The sequence below is a fragment of the Mustela lutreola genome, chromosome 1 (genome assembly GCF_030435805.1).
Source record: "Mustela lutreola isolate mMusLut2 chromosome 1, mMusLut2.pri, whole genome shotgun sequence".
Lineage (NCBI taxonomy): Eukaryota > Metazoa > Chordata > Mammalia > Carnivora > Mustelidae > Mustela > Mustela lutreola.
Genome location: NC_081290.1, coordinates 280,452,026 through 280,473,072, shown reverse-complemented (window position 1 = coordinate 280,473,072; position 21,047 = coordinate 280,452,026). Strand labels below are relative to the sequence as shown.

The following is a 21,047-nucleotide window of genomic DNA, read 5'->3' as shown; positions in this document are numbered from 1 at the left end:
ATAGGAAGAGGCCAGGCCTTTCTGCTGTTTTTAGAACAGACTTCTCTGGGAACTGGCACCAATCAAGTCTACCCTGAGCCAATCTCATCCTCTAAATATTGCGACCCTTCTCTGTGCTGGGGACCTTCCCAAGGCTCGGCTTGTCCCCAGAGTTGTTTTACCCTAGGATGGCTCCTTTAACCCGGGTGGGGCAGCAGTAGGTCCATGGGATGTGGCTAGGGGAGGGGGCTGCTGAGTCCCATTCCCAAGCCTAGCATGAAGCTAAGAAGGATAACGGGATACAAGGCATCCGTCTGGCCCAGGAGCCCCAGAGAGTCCAGCTGGTCTGAGCCCACAGATGACTCCGTCTCCTACCACAACAGTCCCAAGAAGAGATGGGGAGGCAAGGTCAGATACAAAGCCATATTTTTACATTTATTTATATACGTATATTTACTTCGGAAGAAAAGAACAGGAGCAGGAAGAAAGCAGGCCCAGGGCTGCTTCCTTCTGCCCACTGCAGAGTCAGAGTTGGTACACGATAAATAGAGGAGTCAGCACTCAGGGACGGGGGCTGGGGGTTAACCGGGAGGGAGGGGCGCTCTATGCACATGCAGGCCTTCGTGGAGGGGGAGGATACGATACGGGCAGAGAGACTCGTGCATTGAGAGGCCCTATGTACAGCTTGAAGCTTGGGGGAGATTAGCCCAGTGGCTACAGGAATAAATGCCAGAAGGGAGAGAGGAAGGGAGGGTTGGCTGCCGGACCCCACATAGGGAAGGGAGCCAAGACTCCCACTTAACAGTGCCAGCCGGGCAGCTGTCAGCCTCCAGCAGGTGACCCACTCCCCTTCCCTGAAGCCCTTTTACCTTCATGGGCTTAAGGCAACTTTGGTCCAAGGTTGACCCCCCCCCCCCCCCGCCACTTCCCAAGCAGCTTGGAGCCCCAGCTTGGCCCCAATCCTCGCACTGAGGATCCCTCCTCAGGCATGGAAACAGCCAGCTGCTAACCAGATTGGGGCTATGCTGTGTCCAGAAGGGCTCCAGGGGGCAGTGGAGGGTCACTTTCCAGTTAAGGACTGAGGGGCCACAGTCCACAGACAGGCACCCTCACTAAGGAAGCCCCAGAATCCTATTACAAAGGGTGGGGCTCACCAGTTTTAAGGCATTTAGGAGGGTCACCCCCCGCCACCCAGTGCGGGGGTTGGGGGGGATAGAGAACAGAGTAGTCCTAAGTAAGGTCCGGCCCCCTGCATGGTGTGGGGAGCCATGCAGTTCCTATGTCAGAATGAGGGAGCGGAGCCACACTGGGGAGGGAGCTGGGAGGTGGGGTGTCCCTATCCCCCAATTCCCCTGAGGATAAGTGCTTTGAGACCCGTGGCCGAAGGGGGCCTGTGCCTCACAGGCTTCTCAAAGATTTCCACTCCCCACAGAAAGGTCTCCCATTCAGAGCTGAGAAGGAGAGGTCAGAGAGGGGTAAGGCCTGGTTCCCAAAGAGGTGGCAGAATACCGCGGGGCAGGGACGGCGATTCCTGTTCCCCTTACTGAACCTGCGTAGATGTGGCTAAATGCTTCCCACACTCCTTCCGTGAGCCTGGCTTTGACCTCAGAACGCTCCAGGCTCCCACTAAGGACGGTTCCTGTAACATTGGCACTTGAGTTAAGACTTCGGCCAACACAAGCCCACTGCTCCACCTCCAGGGGGTGAGGGTGGAGATGGGAGTCTCCTGCCAGCCGTGGGCTCGTTGAGCCCAACATGGGAGCCCTTGATCTAGGGAGACAAGGTCGCCAGCAGACAAGAGAGGAGGGAGAAGCCAGAGTCGGGGTGGTCGGGAGCAGGATGGGTGTCTGAAGCCTCCCTGGGACGGACCAGAGCCAGGGCCTCTCTGGCGAAGTGTCTCCCGAGAGCTCGGTACTTCTCCAGCCTTGCCTTCTCCAGCCTTCCACTCCTGCCCCGGCTTAAGTGCATCTTAGTAATGACTTCATCAATAACAGCAAACGCCATCTGACCCCACGTACCAGCCAAGACCAGCCTGCTGCCTTGCAGGGATTCCTGCTCCTCTGCTCCGAGATAATGATGGGTCCCAGCTGTGACTATAAGCTCTGGAAGCTCCTGGGAGCCCAGGCTGTGGGGCTGCAACACTCATTGGGGGCGAGGGAGGCTCACGGGGAACTTCCAGGATACTCCAGGTTCAAGGGTCCAAGGCTAACCGGGCCTCCTGGCCCCCCGCACTGGTTCAGCCAGGCACTAAGTATACGTAAGGCACATAGTCAGTCTTTCCGGCCCATCCAGGGCTGGCTTCAGTTGCCCTGGGAGCTCTCGGGAGCCAGTGCTCCCAGGGAGAAGAGACCTCCTGGGCCACACTTAAAGCTTCAAAGTCCCAAGTCCAGCGTAACAGTCAAACCCCAAAAAGTCCACCACTTTGCCACCCCCCAGGGAGCAGCTTCGAGGGTAAGAGCTATATATTCTCCACAGACACGGATCCAGCCAAGTCTTTTCAGGCTCCGGCCAAGTTAAAGGCAGCAGGTCCCCCCTCCAGAAGAGGGGCAGCTCACAGTCTCAAGAGGGGAGAGTAGGCGGGTAGGCTCTGGACAGTCACAGGCTTACCCTTGCCTCCAAGGCCCCTGCAGCCAGTCCTCCAACCACCAGAGCTGGACAGACACAGACAGACCGGTCCTGTCCCGGCCCCAGGAGTCTCTCTGGCTCCCCATGCAGCGCATGAGGGGCGACCAGCAGGAACAGCAACTCCAGTGTGAGGACTTCCAGTTTCCCCAATCGTGGGGAAGGCCAAACCCAGATCAGTCTCTCCAGGGGATGTGCCAGTGAACAGCAGAGAGCTGGGCAGGTGGCAGGCTCCCGGGTAACGCAGCCGCGTCCAGTGTGGAAGGGGCGCACGGGGCCCCGGCCCGGCTGTGGTGCCGCCTCGGGGAAGGCAGCTCAGTCACACAGGCGGTAGAAATGGAAGTAGTAGTCTGTGGCTGGCCGGACCGGGGCCTCCGCGCTGCAGTTGGCCTGACCCTGGGTGTGAGGGCAGCAGGAACAGGTGAGGTGGCTCTGGGGGCGCGGGGCAGGAAGCAATCCCCTGCCCCCGCCATATCACCTGTCACCACGCCCCAAGTCTTGCCATGTGCTCCGGGAATCCTTTTCCCGAGCCCCACTCTTGAGATGCAGGAACCCGGACCTCTGGGGGCAGAGGGCATGCCTGTACTCACCAGCAGTGCCACCCGGAAGTGGTAGGTGAATTCTCGGAAAGACAGGATCGTTACTGGCCACTGGTGGGAGGTGCCCTGGAGAGAGGAGAGAGGGAGAGGTGAAGACAGCCCCGGGGCCCTATCCCGACCAGCAGCCCTGAGCATGGTCACTGCAGCCCTGGGCGCCAAGGCAAGTGTTAGGGAGGCTGGAGTCAGAGCTGGGAAGAGAGAGGGGAGGGAGCACGTTCTGCTCTGGGGAGCGGAGGCAGCCCCCCTTTATGCAGACTTTTTGAGGGGCACCCACAGGTACACAGCAGCCCTGCCTCATCTCTTGCTGCCTCCCCTCCCCGCTGTACTCCAGGCAGGTCAAAGTATTTCCAACCCAAGAAGGTGACGCCGCGTACAGATGAGGACGCTGAGCTATTGCTTGAAATCACAAGCACTGGTGGCAGAGCGGGGACTGACACACCGGTCCCTGCGCTGTTGTGCTCTCTCCCTTGCAGGGGAGCTGAGGCTTGCCTATGTTCCAGCTGAGACTTTGACGTGGCCTCCTCATACGTGGACTTGGGCTTGAGCTGCACATGGTGTGAGCGGCTGGCTGGGCTCGCCGCCCCCCCCCTTTCAGCGGCTGCCTGCGCCTCTTGGGACTCTTGGGACACTCTCACCGCTGCCACCACCCCCGCCCCCAGCCTCTCCTCAGGTTACTTTCTGCACATCTTTTCTCCCCAGCTAGGGAGTGCATTCTTCCAAGACAAGGCCTGGGTCCACCCCTGCCTCCCGCGGTGTCCCCGAAGCTGGGCCCAGCACAGGGCCTGGGACAGAGGGACCCCAACACATTTTCGTTGAACCAACATAAACTGGTGAGGAGACATTCCCTTCACTTGCGCGGAGAATCACAACTTTGGGTCCCATGGGGGTCATGTGGCCAGTGAGGAGCCGGACAAAGAAAGGGTCACGGGCATTTGGTTCTCAGAGCAGGAGGCAGGCCTCCACAAGGGAGCCTGAGGGGTCTTCCGGACGGGAGGACTGAACCTTGCCGCTGCCCAGCCTGAGCTTGAGGACCGGGCTCCTCCTGTTTCCCGTCTCCTAGCGGGACAGGCTGCCACGTGTCCACCTCTGCCCGAAGGCCACACTCTCCCGGGCCTCCCCACCTCTGCACGTGCCCTTCTGCTGTGACACTGGCCTCTTTTCTTTCTCCAGCTGACCCCAGTGACCTCATGCTGCAGGTGTTGTCTTCATTAAACATGACTTTGGGGCGGCTCTTCTCCTTGTCTGGGCACAGACAAGGTTAGCTCTCCCTGCCAGGGACCCCTAGAATACTCTCCCCATGGCCACCACTGCGTTCATCCCAGGTTAGTCCCGGTGGAACTGTTTTCTTCCCCGGGACTCTGGGCAGGGCAGGGCAGGGAGTGGGAGATGCTCTGCTCCCGAGGCCCATGGCCTAAAGGGTCCCTTCTGGAGATGCCATCACTCTGCCTCCCGGCCCCTTCTCTTCACCTGTTTGGGGGCCCAGTTGTGGCAGGGACGATGAAGCTCTGGGGCCTGCCTGGCCCACAGCTTCCCAGGTGCCTCCTACCTGGGTGTCCTGGTGGGTGTGCAGGCTCTGTGGGAAGCCCCCCTCCTCGCACGGCTCCTCCTTCGACATCAGGCTGCACAGCGCCACAGACACGGGAGACGAAGAGCTGGGGGAAGGCCGGTTAGCAGGGAAGTGGGGTTCCAAGTTCCTCAACCCGCCCTGCCCCCAGCCAGCCCTCCCACACCACCTTCGCCACCTTCGCTGCCCTGCCGAAACAAGCCACTGAGTCCTCACACAGCTTGAAAATGAGCCCTTCCGGTCAGGCCCTAGACCGCCCTTTCCCATCTACCATCCCCCACGGCCTTCACACCCCTGCGCAACAGCAGTTTCTAGATGAGGAGCCCAGGGACTGCCAGGGTCGCACAGCCAGAGCAAGGGATAAAGTCAGCATCCCTCCTCAGACCCCTTCCCTGGGCGGCCAAGGCCCCAAGCTGGCACTCACTTCATCTGCAGAGTCAGGCTGAGGTGCAGCGGGGTGCTGCTGCTGACGGGGATGCGGTAGGTGAAGTTTCCAGGCCTGCGGGGGCAAACATGGCTCCTGAGACCAAGGCTACCCTGCTGGAGCCCCTTGCCTGGATACCCCAGCCCCCCAGTCTGTACTGGAGCCCATGGAAAGGGGCTGCCCCACCTTGGGGCAGGGTGGGGGAGGGGGACGGGAGGGGGACAAGACGGGGAGGACATCCGGGCCTCCTCCACACTGCCTGGGCTCATGTCACCTGAGGGAATCTGTCCTTGGGGTGAAGGGAGGGAGCCAGGCCCACCTGCAGGCATCCCCTGGAGCGCAGTACTGGGAAGTGATGGGCATTGATGTCTCCAGCACCTGGATGGAGGTCAGGGAGGGCACTGGGTCTGCAAGGAGAGAGGCTGTGGGGGCAGGGAGGAGGGTGACAAGGTGGGATACGAATAAGCAGCAGCCAAGCCGGTCCTTGCCAGGCTCGCATTCAGTCACTCACACCTTAGCATAAATTAAGTTTCAGGTTATTCTTTCCAGACCGCGCACAATGGCCAGGGTCACGCCACCCTTTTCCCTGGCAGCACTACAAAGAGCCACTTCCCCTGAGCCTGAGACCTGCCTCCTCGGCAGAACCCAAACCCCAGGAGCAGGGATGGGTCTTCATATCCCTTGCCAGAGGCATACGGGAGCCCGCACACAGCCCAAACACATCTCTCCATGTTCAGTTCGGCGGCTTGACGTTGGTGGCCGGCAGTTAGCCGCGGTGGGAGTATTCACCACAGATCAGGACTCTTTCCCTAAGAGCCCAGTGTTAAACACCTCCCAGTGCCCCACTCCTGAGGGCTTGTGGCCTTCTGTGGATGAACGCCCCACAGACGGCGGGCTGGGCCAGGGGTTCTGAGGTGTGACGTGGCAGGTGAGGGAGACAAGGCTTTCTTGGTCATCTATGGTCTGGCTGCTGCCTGACCCGCCCGCCCCCCCAACCTAGGAAGGGGAAGCTGGGCCCACAGAACATCTGCTGGACCTGACACATTTTCAGCTTCGTGAGGCACAACCCAGGCACGCGAAGACCCCTACCCCCATCCTGCAGGATCCAGTATGCCCTTGGGATCACCGACAGATACCAGATAAAGACAAGATGGAAGGTACCCTTCTCATTTCTCTTCCGGGCAAACTCCTGTGGTCCTTCAGAGACTCAGCTCCAATGTCACCTCCTCCAGAGAGGCCTTCCTGATCACCTCCCCACCTCAGCCTGGATGAAGTGCCCTCCCCAGTCACCAAGTTGCTAGTGCATCCCCTCAGTGCCCCGTCACGCTAGTACACTACTGTGTTCTCAGGTGTCTGAGCCTTCTGGGGTCAGGGCATGTCTGTCTGCATCACCCCAAGCACCCTGTACAGAGCCAGCCACAGAGCAGCGGCCCCGGAAATGGTTGGCCCAGTGAGCAGCCCCCGGTGGGGTTTACCTATCACTTTGTACTTTAATCTCAGCAAGTCACAGTTTCAAAGCTTTTTTTTTTCTTTAAGCCACAAAAACCACCAAATGAAAGCTGATAAAGAGGCCCATTACCAAGAGCAGAGCCACTGGGCTGAAACCCAGGAGGCCTCTGGCCTCCTCTGTGACATCCGGGGCCCTGGCATCAGGCAGACGTGGAGTGGGAGTCCAGGTCTGCTGCTGCCCGGCCACACGACCCAGTTCCGGTTTCCCCCTCTGACCTACGGGGATGATCCCTTCCTTGCAGGGATGTGTAAGCCCTGAAGAAGGAGAGCTACATAGGCTCCTGGCCTGATGGCGGGACTTTGCAATGCCCAGCAGATGTCTGTGGACAGTCCTGCGCCGGGCCTTCCGCCGACCGGGCTGAGATGCGCCCAGACCAGTGAGCTTTACTGGCTGAGCTGACATGGTGGCGGTGGCGGGGGGACGAGTAGGGCAAGTACCTGGCTGGCCCCCGGCCTGAGTGGGCTGAGCAGGGCTCAGGCCAGGCTGGGGGACCCCTCGGCGGGTCCGGCCGTGGAGACCAAGGCTGGGGCTGTTCTTGGCTTTGCCCTGCCCTCCAGGGAAGGGGACCGCAGGGCTGGCCAGAGGCTCTGAGCTCTTTGGATGCTTAGAGTGGCCAATACCATTGGCTGACAGGCTCCACGACTTGGCTCTGATGTTGGTGACGGGCAGCAAAGCCATCTGGCTGGGGCCTGTGGGGAGAATGAGGGATACACTGAGAAGAGGGACCTGGCTGCCTCCTGTCTGGCTTTCTCCAGGACTTCACCAGACTCTGGGTGACCCCCCATCTGCCTCTTTATTCCTTCAGGGAGACCCACCGACCTTTCTCCAGAGCCTCATTCTGGGCTCCAGGCTACCCTCCCCCCAATGAGTCTTTGGGGCCTTTCTCTGGACTCCTATAAAATCCCTTCAGCGCAAACCCCAGAGCCGAGAGAGCCATACCTGAGCTGTTGGTGGAGGGGCTGGGACTGGGCCTGAGGCCGTGGCCAGGTTTAAAGCTGGGGCCAAGACTAGGGGCTGCGGTAGGGCTAGGAGTGGCTGAGGAGCAGCAGACGACCGGGCAAGGGTGGCTGGAGCACAGGTCCAAGGTGGGGATGACCGGACCCGGGGCCGAGCTGGTCAGGCCAGTGGTAACTGAGGAAGCCAGAGGCTATATGAGCCAGAGGTGGGTAGCTGAGCCCCCTCCCAGAACACAGCTCCCTGCCCCCATCCCCACCCTCCAGACCCACGGCAGGCACGCACCCAGCAGCAGAGAGGGTGGTGTGCCTGGCACCCCAGTGGTCACAGGGGACTGTCGGAGCTGGGTGGTCCCGAAGCTCTGGCTGGACCTGCTGGGGAGGGGTGGGCTGAGCTCAGAGGGACTGCAAGAGCCTGGACGGGGAGCCCTGGGAGTCCCAGAGAGGTGGACAGGGATGGCGGAAAAGAGGCAGGGAGCCAGGAGCCAGAGGTAAGGAGGGAGGGCACTTGGTCCAGACACGTACCATGGGCACATGGCCTCGCTCCCCCCAGGGTGCTGGGGCCGGAGCAGGGCCAGAAGACAGGAAGTGGACACGGCAAAAGAGCTAAGGGGCGGCAGAGAGGAAAAAGAGGGGGACAGGTGCAGGGGAGGAGAGAGAAAAGACACGGTCAGAGAGAGCCCTGGAGCTGAGGTGGAAGTGGGCAGACAGAGCCCAGGGTCCCGCCCTGGCCTTCCATCCCCACCGACTCCCCCCTTCCAACCTGGGCCCCTCAGATGCCCCCTGACTCGCAGAGGCCCAGCTACCTCGAGGAGCACTGAGTAGAAAAGTTGGCTTCAGTGGGGACCGTGGCTGCCCCTCCTCCAGGGAGACCTTCCCACCCACCCCTGCAAGCCCCAGCAGGCTGAGAGCCAAGGTGCCGTCCCTATCAGAGAAGACAGCTTCCACGGCTCCTCTGCCCCCAGGCTGCCCACCAAAGCCCTCCTGTCCTGGCAGCTTGGCCGGCAGCCAGGCCTCCAGGGACATACCCATCAGTTTCTACCAGGTCCTCCTCAGTGCGCAGGCTCAGCACATACAGTGTGGACATGGACACCACGCTGGGAGCCACAAAAAAGGGCCACGGTTAGAGCTGGAGCCACGGTCCTGGCCCTCTCCCTTGGGCAGGGTCTGTGGTCCTTGGCTCCAGGGGCTGGGCTCGGGAATGAGTGATGTCTCTCCACGGGTCTCCCCAGTCCCAGGGCCACAGAACAGAAAGAGGCGGCCCTCTCCCCTCCCTGAAACCTCAGGCAGGTCTCGTCTCCCAGCCACATCTTCCTCTTCCTCCAGGCCTGGCCCCAAGGGCAGCTCAAGTCCCCCAGCCAGCCACCCCTGGAGCCCAGAGCACAAGTCACCTGAAGGCCATGACCACCACCAGGGCGATGATGGTTCCCTGAAGAAAGCGCTGGCTGATGCAGGCCTGGTCTGGGACCACAGAAGATGGCTGAGGACCGAGAGGAAAGGGGGAAGAAGCAGAAAAGGCCCAGACTTAGGGAGCCCATGATGTCACTTGGTGTGGGCTTTGCTGGGGGTGGGGGTGCTAAGGCCGACTGACTCCTACAGTGGGGGGTGGGGGCTGGGGGCTGGGGAGAGGAAAGGAGAGGAAGGAGAAACAGGGCCAGAGAGCTCCAGAGCTGGAAGAGAGGAGCCCTCGAGGTCGGCAAGCCTGGAGAGGGAGGGCCCAGCCCAACCTGCCTACCCCCTGCACCAGCCTCACCTTGCTGGCCACCTTGGGGGGCCTCTTCTTGTGGGGGACACTGCCTGCTCGGCTGAACTGGCTTCCCGCATGGCTGCAGCAAGAGGGCCAAGGTCAGAGGTGCCTCCGGGAAGGGGGTGTCCCCCTGCCTGGCCCACGCCCGCACCTGAAGGCGCCCGAGCTGCCGGTGGACTTGAGGCTGTCCAGCCGCCGCAGTCTGGCCAGCCTGTGGCTCCAGCGCTCCAGCTCGTCAATGCGCGTCTCCAGGTTGTCGGTGAGCTTGCACAGCTCCTTCACGGCCCCCACGTTCTCCATGAAGATGCGCTCCTGCCGGGGGCCACGGGCAAGGTCAGTGCCCAGGAGCCCTGGGCGACGGGGAGTGGGGGGGGTTGCCCTCCACGCTTTCCTACCCAGGCCAGCCCCAGTGCCCCCGCCTCCCCCTGTCTACCTCCAAGCGGCACCCCCACCTCTGCCCTGTTGCTTGGGCCATCTGGCCCATCAGAACTGTGCTTCCCACCCCTAACCCCCGTCAGAACACTGTCACTCGGAGGTGCCGGCCTCTCCGATCTCATGAACGTGGGGTCTCAGGCTTCGGCTCCTCACTATTCAGCCCAAGCCAAAGCACAGGACTTCATCCTCACCATAAGCCACATTTAAGCTTTGCGACAGCCACCTGGGAAGCCCTAGGCAGTGACTATGTTTAACCTCCTTTCCAAGGGGAGGAAAATAACCCCCCAGGGAGCTTCCTCTTGCTGTGGACCACACAAGCAGAGTGTCGCCAGTCCCCGGGCCCTGGAACGCTCACGCTCACCCCCTTCCGTGAGGGGTGGGGAGGAGGCTCTGGACACACCGTGAGTGAAGACTGGGTTGCCCTCACCCTCTGCGCGGGAGTTGAACGAAGCTGGAGTTGGAACGCCCTCCAGCCGACCCCACCCCGGCCCTTGCCTGCCCCCCCCCCATCCTCCCACCCCCACACACCTTGTTCACCACCAAGAAGTTCTCTATGGTTTTCCCATTGGCAAAGACAACATCTCCAGTGTCCTTCACGGCCTCTGGCAGGATCTCCTTCACTTCCTGGGCGATGACACCTAGGGGGTTGGAGGGGGAAGGGTGGAGAACACCCACAGAACCAGCATGTAAGGAGGGGGCCCAGTTTGAGGAGGGCCAAATTCTGGGGACCAGAGATTTGGGATCCAAGGTGCTCTGGAGCAGGGGGCTCTGTTCCCCAGTTCCGGTGTGGGGTTCCCCGAACTGGAGTAATGGTGGACTCCTGGGAGGAAGGATCCCAGTGGAAGTGGGCAGAGATAAAGGCAGGATTCACCTAAGGAGCCCAGGATCCCGGGACTAGGATTCTGAAACTTCCGGTGTCAAGGTGGGTAGCCACCCGGGGGGCCCAATTTTCCAAGGGCTGAGGGCCGGGTTTCTAGAGGGAAGGATTCCCTGGGTAAGAATTCCAGGGAGTCAGGGGGAGGGGTTCCTGGGAGTGGGGTCAACAGTGGGCGGGGTGACTGGGGACCGAGGTTGCCGGGTCCTGGACCCCAGCCCCAGTCCGCGCAGGCCGGTCCCTACCCGTCTCTGGCGCGGTGGCCTCGATGCCCGCGGTGGCGGCGAACTCCGGCTTGTATCTGTAGTGCACCAGGCGCATGCGCGAGATCCTCTTCAGCTGCTCGGTGGTGTCCACCTGCGCGGGAACCAGGACCGAGACTGAACCCCTCCCCAGCCAACGTGGGCCCTGGAGCTCAAGACGGAAGCAGCCTCGGCTCCGCAGTGCGGCGGAGACCTTGCAGCACCAGGGTCCAGTGACTGCAGAAATCTAGGACCTGGCTCCCTCACCAACATGCCCTTCCACCTAGCCCCGCCCCTCCATGGGCCCCGCCCCCACAAGCCATCCGCCCCTCCTGCGGGGAACGCAGCTCTCCCTGCCCCCATGGTCCTGCCCCTCATCCACAGCCCCGCCCCCACCTCCTGCACGTGCTCCTTGGCCCGCAGGTCCGACGGGTGCATGAGAGAGCCCATGACCTTGACGTTGCCGTGCACGACCAGCGCCTCATCAGGCCTGTCCGTGTTGATGCCCACACGACCATGGTGGAAGACAGTGTCGGGCACCTGCGCCCGCTGCCACAGCACGTCGCTGTCACTCTCAAACTGGCCGGGGTTGGAGGCCTACCACAAATTGGGGGTGGGGTTGGATCAGTCCCAGGGGACGGGGGACCTGCAGTGACCTGGCAAAAGGGGAAACCATGCAGCCACCCCTCTAGCTCCAGGCCAGGATCCTCACCCCATCACGCCCAAATTAAACTGCCCCTGGCACTATGGCACCTTTCAGTCCCTTGCAAGATCTCAGAAGGCTACCCAGGCCTTGTCCACCTCCACCCTTGTGAAGGAGACACTGTGGCTCAGAGGATGGGAACTTGCCCAAAGTCACCCAGCTAGGGCCCAGCAGGATCAGCACTCTAGCTCCCGTCTCCCCAGAACCCCAGTACTTTTCCTGGGTGCTGCTTTTCCCAGCTCTTGATCCCCTGGGAGGAGGGAGCCCTCACCCTCACGATGATGCGTTCTGAGATCTGGGCAGCCAGCGTGTAGTTCTGGTTCTGTGCGTGGGCCTGGAGGGCCACCACCAGCATGAAGTACCTGGGGTGCACAGGGGTTTAGAGGCACCCAGGGTCCTGCCCCACCTGCCCCCATCCCATGTCTGGGGTACAGTGCCCAGGCTCCCAGCACCCCTCCCCCGTGGGAAGAGGGCATTAACACCTTAGCCTCCAGTGGAAGAACCCGAGTCCCCACTAAAGTCAGAAGCTCCCCAAGACCCGCTGCTAGAACCCCAGGGAGCTGCTAAGTCCATTAGCCTTAGGTTTGAGGCTCAGGTGTCTCTTCTGTACAATGGGTCAGTGTGTGGGACACTGTGACAGTGGGCGGCGTCTTCCTGCCCCTCCTGCTTAGATCTGGAGGGCCTGGCGGGGCCGGGCGCAGCCCACTCACCTCTGGTCGGGGTTGGGTTTGCCCTTCTTACGCATGTTGTTGGCCGTGGTCTCGCTGAAGTGCAGGCGCCCCACGGTCACCTTCGTGACCTGCTCAGGGGGTAGGTTGACCCTGCAGAGGAGTAGCGGGGACTCAGGAGGCGGGGAGGGGGCTTCGAAGAGCCAGGCCCGCAGTCAGGAATGCGTAGGAGGCAGGTACCATGGCCCCCTAGGCTCCCAGGCCAGCTCCAGGGCTGGCCAGCCCATCTAGAACCACCGCCCAACCCCCAAGGTCAGATACTCACGTGACAGGGTTAAAGGGCCGCTTGCTCCGGTCCGACTGGGACTGCTCGATATTGATCGACTGGTTCAGGGCCTCCAGCTGCGGGAGAAGCCAAGGCCGGTGGGTGACCCATCTGGGCCAGGGTCCCCGCCTGGTTCTGCCTCCCTTTAGATGCTCAGCCCAGGCCTGGCCCAGCCGGAGCTCCCCCAGAAGTGGAAGCATGGCCCTCCCATCAGTGATGGCACAGACAGTCACCCTGCTCTCCCAGCTCCGCACGCACCCACTCACGCCTTCCACGGACACACGGCCCGCACCTCCACACACGTCCCCCAAGCTGACCTCCATCAATACCCGCTCCCACCCAAAGCCCCACACTCCCCAGACCCTCTCCCACTCCCAAGTCCCTGCAGCCCCTCCATGAGTGATGGCTGAGCTGCGCCAAGGCCAGGTCCGGCCTGGATCCCTGCCCTGAAGGAAACACAGGCAGCCGTGTTCCCCCAGGGAGCTCACGGGCTCCAAATCAACCACTCCTGGGGGAGGGGCGCTAGAAAGACCCCAGGGAAGAGCCTCAGGACAGTTGTCCCCAAGGACTAAGGACTGCAGCAGAGAGAACAGAAAGGCCAAGGAGCAGTCTGCCCGGAGAGGAGGGGTGGAATGGGCAGTCTCCGTGTGTCCCAGGGAAGGGGAGCTGCCTCAGGAGAGCAGGGGTGGTGAATGGGCACAACAGGTCTGGGGCACAAGCAATGGCAGAGCTGCAGGGAAGGGTTCGTCCCAAAGGCCTTTGTGGGCTAAGCTCAGAAGTCAGGGCTTTGCTGGGAAGGCAGCAGGTGCTCTAGAAGAATGGCAAGTGTCAGGGGTGCCTGGGGTGCTCAGTGGGTTAAAGCTCAGGCCATGATCCCAAGGTCTGGGCTGGGGGTGTAGCCTTGGGATCACTGGGCAGAGAAGGAATCAGGAAGCACAGCTGGGAAGGGGGCTTTGCTTTGGGGTCTTTCAACTCCCCCCAAGGACTCCTGGCTCCCCCCACTCCCCTCCCATCCTCGCTGAGCTCCCAAACCTGCCTTCACTCCATGCAGTTTCAGGTAGAAGCAGTCAAGGGGCTTGAGGCCTTCGGGTGTCTTGACGTACTTGGGCTCGCCCAGCAGGCCGATGTACACTGTGACCTGGAAGTGGTTCTTCTTCTGGCACACGAACGCGTCATCGCCCACCGAGAAGTTGAAGCCCTTGTCGGCGTCTACGCGGTAGGTGAGCATGGGCCTAGGAGCAGGGGAGGGTACTTGCCAGAGGCTCCCCCCGCCAAAGCCAGGCGTGGAATGTCCCTCTCCAGTGTCTGCCTTCCAGAGCGGTTTCCTATCCGGTAGCCACCCCCCGGATCCTCAGACCAGGCATGGGGCTGCCCCCCACCTCTCAGAAGTGGAAACTGAGTCCCCAGAGGGATCTGAGCTCAGGTTTGCCAACTCTTGGGCCAATATTCTTTCCTCTGTGTGGCTGAGCCCAGCCCACCCTGGTGATGGGGCACATGGGGCAAGACCCCTGAGGCCCACCCAAGGGGAGTGAACTCCTGAGGAGGGGGCTTCGCGGCCCCTCATCACACTTGGCTCCTTCCCAGAATGCTGCCTAAAGCCCCCTCCCTCGCAGGAGACCGGGTGAGAGGGGATGGTCTGCAGAGCTTCACGGGCCTGACAGCTGGTTGCCATGGAAACGGTGGGACCAGGCGCCGGCCGGCTCGGCACTGGCCCAGCCCCAGCCCACTGGCTTGCTCAAGCCCCCGAAGTCCTCACCCTGACTTCTCCAGCTGCCCAGGTGAGGACCGGGGCACTCTGGGCAACAGAGACTCAGCTTCAGTCTACCCATCTGTCGCTAGGCAAGGATGCCAAGCATGGATTCTCTGGGGGGGGCCCTCCAGGTGGCAGGAAAGGGGGCAACTATTGGCCCATCCTCACCCAGGTCCCTAGGCACAAGCAGTGCTCCTGATGCCCAGGGTCCCCCGGAAGGAAGATGGGCAGAAAATGATTCTAAACTCAGGGGAGGAGCCTTGGGGGCTTGGCTAACATCTGCAGAAGGCCTGGAGCTCCACCCACCTGCCGGCGTAGGGGAACACCCAGGAAGTACACTGGGGGCCCCAGCTGCCAGCTTCCTGGCCTTAGGGCCTGAGATGGCAGGGCCGGCCTGGGAAGCATGGTGGGAAGAGTGGGGGGATCCTCCCCAGGCCATAAGGGTGGGATCTCTGAAGACCTCTCCCCCCATCCTGACAGGACCTCCAGGGAGCCTTCAACCACGACAGCAGCTGGATCACCCACCCAGCCCCAAGGGCTTCTGGCTTCTTGCCCACACAGCCTGGGGCGCCCAGCTCCAGGAGGCTGCTCTCAGCCACCCTGCCCAGGCCTGGCAGTGTCCAAAGGGCCTTGCCCTCACCCCCACGGGACCTCTGCAGCAGTGAGGGGAGTGGTCCCACAGTGCTGCTGGCCTGGTCCCAGGAAGCTGAATCCAGCATGGGTGGGTACAGAGAGCTCGGAATGCCCGCCCGGACAGCCTGTCCTCCCCCACCTGCTCCGCCCTCTGTCCCAGGGAGGGGGCTGCTGGAAGGGCCCTGCCAACACAGCTTCCTGCTACCTTCCTGGAATGCTGAAGGAGTGGGGGAGGAGGAGCCAGAAAACACCCATCCACCCCCTTCTCCCTCCCTAGGCTCCCACTGGCCCCTCCCTGACAGACACCACCTCCTTAAGGAGGCCGTGGGTAGGCCCACAAGTCCGAAACCCCGAGGGCCTGTCCTAGCTCTGCCCTGAGCCTGCTGCTCTCCCGTAACCGGGGCCCATGTGGTGCCCAGTGTGCTCCCAGGTCCTGTCTGGGGCCTTGACACTGGGGGGTGGGGGGTGGGGAATGCCCCGATGTGGTGGCAGGAGAGGGGGCAGGGCACTCACAGCTCCTTGTAGTTTGCGTCATACAGCGTGGCCCACTTGTTCTGCTGATGCGGTTGCCACTTGATGGACTGGTAATTGGGGTCCAGGTAGGAGCCACTGAGGCTATCACTATCCTGCAGGAGACCTGGAGGGAGGGAGCAACCATGTGGGCCCTGTGCCCCATGCCCCTACCTCAAGGGGAGCTGGCCCACTGTGAGCTCAAGCAGGCCAGGCACATACCTGGTGAGGGTGCCCCTGGTGGGTGCCAAGGTGGTGTCTGGACCCGGGCGATGCTGAGGGGCAAGGAGCCGGGCCCCGGTGAGAGGGGTCCCTGGGGAGGCCAGGGTGGGGATGGGGCTCGAGCTGGGTGTGGGGGCAGTGTCGCTGCGGTCCCGGGCTCCTGTTTGATCATTCCATTCAGCATCTGGGCATTGAGGGTGTTGGAAGGTGATTCGGAGTGCTTCCTCTTCTTGGAGGGGTGTGCGGGGAGCCTGGGGACAACACAGAGGCATGCCATGGGGGGCTGGCTCGTTCCCGAGCCCCTTCCCCTCCCCCGGGCAGTAGCCCCTTCCCCTCTTCACCCCATTTCAGCAAGATATGCCCAATCCAGAGGACGCCCCTCCAAAAAAGCCCCTGGGCTTTACCTCCTCAGTGCTCCCGCATCGCTCTGTAAGGTCATTCCCTGCTTCTGTCACTCCTCTCTACCCCCTGGATCATGGAACCAGGAGGGCAGAAGCCACACCTGACTTGTCTGTGTGTCCCCGTCAGGCCCAGCTGTGGGCCTGGTGCACAGAGTCCCCCAATAGTTTGTGGAATGAACAAGCCAGTCCCTTCCCTGGGGTGTCATCCTCAGGGCCACCCTTGAGAGTGGGGACTCCACAGAGAGCAGCCTCCGAGGCTGGAAACAAGCCCCAGGGGGCGCGGACCGCCAAGGCTGGGAAGGAGAGTTTCTTGGGGAGGAGGCTATGGAGCCTTGTCCTGAACTAAACCTTCCATGACATCTGGATGTCTCAAACAAACAGATAAAAGGACAATTCCACTGTTTGGGGTCAGAGCAGGAGGCCCCGGACTCCCTGAGTAGGTTGGATAGTCACTGGTGTCTGGGGAAAGGCACAGCCCGAGGTTCGTCCTGGCTCTGTCCCATCCTAGTTCCGTGCCCCCGACAAGCATTTCTTCCCCCTGGGAGCCTCAGTTTACCTATCTGGGCAATGGGGGTGGCCACACTCACCAAATAAGGTCGTCAGAAGCACGTGGCCGTAGCTACAGAGCTGCTGAGCGGGCACCTCCATAGGCACACGCTTACCCCCATCTCGTGGGGGCAGAGCTCCCCCCAGGCCCCAGTGCCATCTCTGCCCCGCCCAGGTCCCCACCCCCCAAACCCACCTGCCCCAGGCTTACTCAGCTCCGTGCTGCTGCAGCAGCTGGTGTAGCATCTGGGACTGCTGAGTGTGGTGCAGATCGCTGGGCACGAGCCCCTGCCCCATGGCAGCATAGGCAGGCATCGGGGGCTCGGCCTTCATGTACAGGTCCCGCGGCAGGACAGGGTAGTGAGGTGGAGGGGGCGGGGGCGGCGGGGGGCCTGGGAGGTGGGCTGGAGGTGGAGGCGGGTGCTCCAGGCGAGGAGGCACGCCCACGTGGCACAGGGTCTCGGGGGTTATGGTGCGCAGGAGATGGGAGTCTGCAGGAGAGATGGTGGGGGGGCGGGCATCAGGGACCTACGTCACTCAGGTCCCTGGGCACAGGGTTTCCCACCCTCTCCTGAGACCAGCCCCAGGAGGGAGGCGGGCTAGGCAGCCTGAGGCTGGCCACTAGAAGCCCCGGCAGGGAGACAAGCCCCTGTCCAGGGGCCGGATGGGCAGCTTTAGCTTCTGCTCACCCCGCCCCCCCACCCCGCCGCCCCCGGGCCGTCCTAACTGGCTCCTTCCCCACAAGCCTGGCTGCCCGGCGTCCTTCCCTGGCCCCTCTCAGTCCCGATCCTCCTCTGGGCCTCAGGAAGGAGTCTCGGGGGCCCCCCAGCACAGTCCTGCAGCAGCCCTTCTCCATCCGGCAGCCCCTCTAGCGGGCTCCCAGGGGCCAGCCCCCCAGCTCCCTTTGTTCCCCAGGAGGCATTCCAGAAATGTTTTTGGTAAGATAAACAGAACTCTTGACCCCTTTCTGGGCTGTGGGGAGACGGCTGCCCGAGATCCTTCTGCTTTTGGCCACCTGGGGGCCGCAGCACCCCTGGCACCCTCCCCCACCAAGGGAGGTGGGCCCAGGAGGTCAGCCAGGCCTGCACTCGGGCTGTACCCACGGCCTTCCCCGGCCGTCCACTTACCACCGAAGGGTGCGTCCATGATGGCGCAGGCGGGCAGGCGGGTGGCATCGCCGGCCGGGACAGGTTCTCAGAGGCCGGGCCAGGCCCCCCACCCGCCAGTGGGGAGACAATAGCCAGCGCCGGGGAGTATTTGACCAGCGATAATCTGGGCCTGTTGGGCGGCCGCTGGCCCCCTCCCTTCCCTGCTCCCTCCCTCCCCGATAAGGCCGCCCCAACCACTCGCCCAAACCCCAGAGGGGGAGGGCGGTGCCCGCTGGACTCACCATTCACCTGCTGGGGGGAGTAGGCCTCGGAGCCCGAGTCTGGGGGAGAATCCGGCAGCGTGCTGCAGGGGGAGGAAGGCGCCGTTGGGCAGGGGCCGGGTCCCCGAGACCCCAGACGCTGGAGGCCTGAGGTCCCCTCACTGCCCACCTCCAGGGGAATTTTTCTGCACGAGCCATCTTGGGGTGCCGGGCAGGGTCTGGGGTAGGGTCTTTGGGCTCCTGACCTGTATCCCCTCAGACCTCCCGGGCACTTGGGGACCAGGAACCAGTGTCCCTGATGATGGAACAGGATTCAAGGACACAAGCACGGCACAGGGATTCAAGGAGCAAGGGTCAGGCCCGCTGCTCTCTTCCCACACCCACCGAAGCCCCACTTTCTAGAAACTCTAGAGGAGAGCTCTCTGGGGCTCTAAGGAGCTGGGCCGCCGCCGCCGCCCCCCCCCCCCCGCCCCAGGGGCAGGTACAGGCTGGGCAGGGAGCCAGCCTCACCAGGTCTGGGTGTATTTTTTTCTTCAGGTTTTATCAGCGGTTCAGGCAAAAGAAAAACTCAACCATGAGAGATTAACACCCTGCGTTCGCCCAGTGAGGGGAGGCTGCGGCCCGGCAGGAACCCCACTCTCTGACTGTCCTGGTCGCACGTCTGGAGAGACTGCCCACCTCCATGCCCAGGCAGCCGCGTCCTCGCCGACACACCCCTAGGCTGATTCCAGGGCCCTCATGCCTGCCTGGATGAGCCACAGGCCCAGCCCCTTGGGCTGTGCAAGAATGACAGAAAAGCAGTCCCCAAGGGCTGCCTGGGGCCTCTGCCCTGTGCCCAGCATCTCCTGTCTGCTCCCTGCACAGTGGCCATCGGGTTTTCCGGTGTGGAAAGGTCCCTGCTGTGAAACGTCTCAAGTCGGTGGGACCTCGTGTTGCTTCCCCACAACTCCTCGTGCTGCTCAATCGTCCTCAATGTGGTGATTTATTGATTAATAAGTCCCTCCCCAACAGGCCTGCACGATCCTCCGCAGGAGGGACAGACCCTGGCAGGTGCAGGGGTGGTGCAGGGCCCTGGGTCCCTCCCAAGGGGCACACGGTCTCTGCGCAGTTGTGGGCAAGCCCCTTCTGTCCCTTAGAAATGGCCTCAGTGTGCCGCTGGGATCCTGCCGGGGGGCAGCACAGCATCACTCACAGGCCAGCTGGTTCCGGGGTCCCCCCGGGAGCTGGTTACTTGAGAGGCTCAATGAGCTTACACAAATAGAGCCACAGCAGGGACAGCGATAGGGGACAGCGGGGACAGCAGTAGGCATCCAGCAGGTGTTTCTCACACGTTCGTTCTCTTCCCTCCCGTCTTTGCCCTTTGGGGTCTGGTCTCAGGGACAGTCCCTCGGCTGGATGTCTGCCCTGGGCAGCAAAAGCTCACCCCTAACACCCCAGCTCACCTCCGCAGCCCTCCCCCAGCAAGCCAGGCGACAGGTCCGGTGTCCCCCACCCCTCCGGTACTTCCCCTCTGGGATTGTGGAAATAATCCCAGAGGGGAAGCACTTTGAGCTAACCCTACAGGGTCCCCTGCTCCTGCCCCACTCTGGGGAACCCAGAACCCTCTTCGAGCCCTGCTGCAGAACCCAGCAGACCCATGTTCCTGCCTGTCCTCACGAGCACAGGTCTGTGGGCGGCCCTGGAGTCTGGCTGGGCTGCTGACCGCCACCATCCTGTGGTCCCAGCCGGGTCCCCAGTGTGGACTCCTCGGAGAGAGGAAAGAAGGGGCCTGGGAGGCTGGCTCGGGCAGGGGGAGCTTTAGGTACCACACCTGTGCCGTCGGGCCGGTGCCCGCAGCCCCAGCAAATAGAAGCTAGACGCTGGAGTGGATGGCCCAGGGCGGTGAGGGGACCTTGCGTGCCCTGTGTGTGTGCACATGTGCGTGCCTGCGTGTATCCATGTAGGTAAGCAGCCGTGTCTCTAGGCTTGCCTCCTCCCATCCCCTTTACAGAGCTGTCAGAGAATTTTCGAGTGCTTACATCAGCCCTCATCACTCCCCTGCTCAGAATCCTCTGGGGCTGCCCACAGCCTCGGAACAAAGCCATGAGCCCCTCCCCAGCCGCCCCGACCTACCCACAAGGCAGCCAGGTCACCACGGCTGGCCGGGGCACCGCCAGCACCTCCTCAGCCCATAGACCCTGCCCCCCTCCCATCGCACACCTGCCTCCCACCCTCCCCGCCCTCACTCACCCTGGGGCATAGGGAGCCTTGGGCTCTGCCTTGATGGGGGGCCCAGAGCCCCCCAGGAAGGGCTTGGGAGCGCTAGCCATAGCATTGTTGTTGCAGTTGAGCGGGGCGCTGTAGCTCGGGGCGGGGAGGGAGCCGTGGCGTCCTGGGGACGGTCCGCCCCCAGGGGGGCTCAGGTGGTGGCCCCCGCTGGAGCCAGGGATCGCAGGCGGCCCGTGGGGGTAGGAGGCTGCACCAGCTGGAGCAGAGATGTCAGGGAAGCAGCTGTGGAGAAAGGAAGCAGCTCATTGCCAGCCAGGACCCCGGTAGCTTGCGGACCCAGGGCCGGAGCACACCCCCCAGGTGAAGGGCGGAGGCCGAGGGGAATGGGGGCGGGACCACTCACAGGTCAGAGGCGTCCTCCTTGCTGATGTACTCCTCCAGGATGCTGGTGTCTATGTTGGAGGGCTCCAGGGCCCCATTGATGTCGTGGCCTGCAGGGGAGGGCCAGATGTGAGCACCCCTAGGTCTCTGGGCCCTGCCCTATCGCTCTCCCCAGGCCGGGGCCTCCAGCACATATGCCCCCAGGCTCCTCCCCACCTGCACATCCATGTCCAGGGAGAGTCCGGCAGTGCCCATCACCTGACGCCCTCCAGGAGGCATCACAAGGATGCTTCCCTGGCCCCCAGGCTGCCCAGTGTCTCTGAGGAGGGGAGGAACCCAGAACACAGATCGGGGACAGACAGGCCATTTCCTGTGATGTGAG

At 62.6% G+C, this 21,047-nt stretch overlaps 1 protein-coding gene across 1 annotated transcript; it reads right to left on the bottom strand.

Annotated features, from left to right (window-relative positions):
• Positions 1-388: 388 nt before the first annotated feature.
• Positions 389-21,047, bottom strand: MYRF (myelin regulatory factor). Its single transcript, XM_059144180.1, has 27 exons — positions 20,882-21,047; positions 20,688-20,775; positions 20,306-20,566; positions 18,098-18,159; positions 16,919-17,198; positions 15,761-16,011; positions 15,542-15,665; positions 13,682-13,877; positions 12,646-12,722; positions 12,363-12,473; positions 11,924-12,014; positions 11,346-11,546; positions 10,953-11,064; positions 10,362-10,471; positions 9,550-9,710; positions 9,405-9,477; positions 9,043-9,131; positions 8,680-8,748; positions 8,177-8,257; positions 7,938-8,023; positions 7,638-7,829; positions 7,136-7,387; positions 5,508-5,610; positions 5,189-5,263; positions 4,747-4,852; positions 3,192-3,266; positions 389-2,997 (listed from the first exon to the last, which is right to left on the bottom strand). Exons 1-27 carry the CDS (start codon positions 21,030-21,032, stop codon positions 2,917-2,919), a joined length of 3,558 nt encoding a protein of 1,185 aa, XP_059000163.1. The 5' UTR covers positions 21,033-21,047; the 3' UTR covers positions 389-2,916.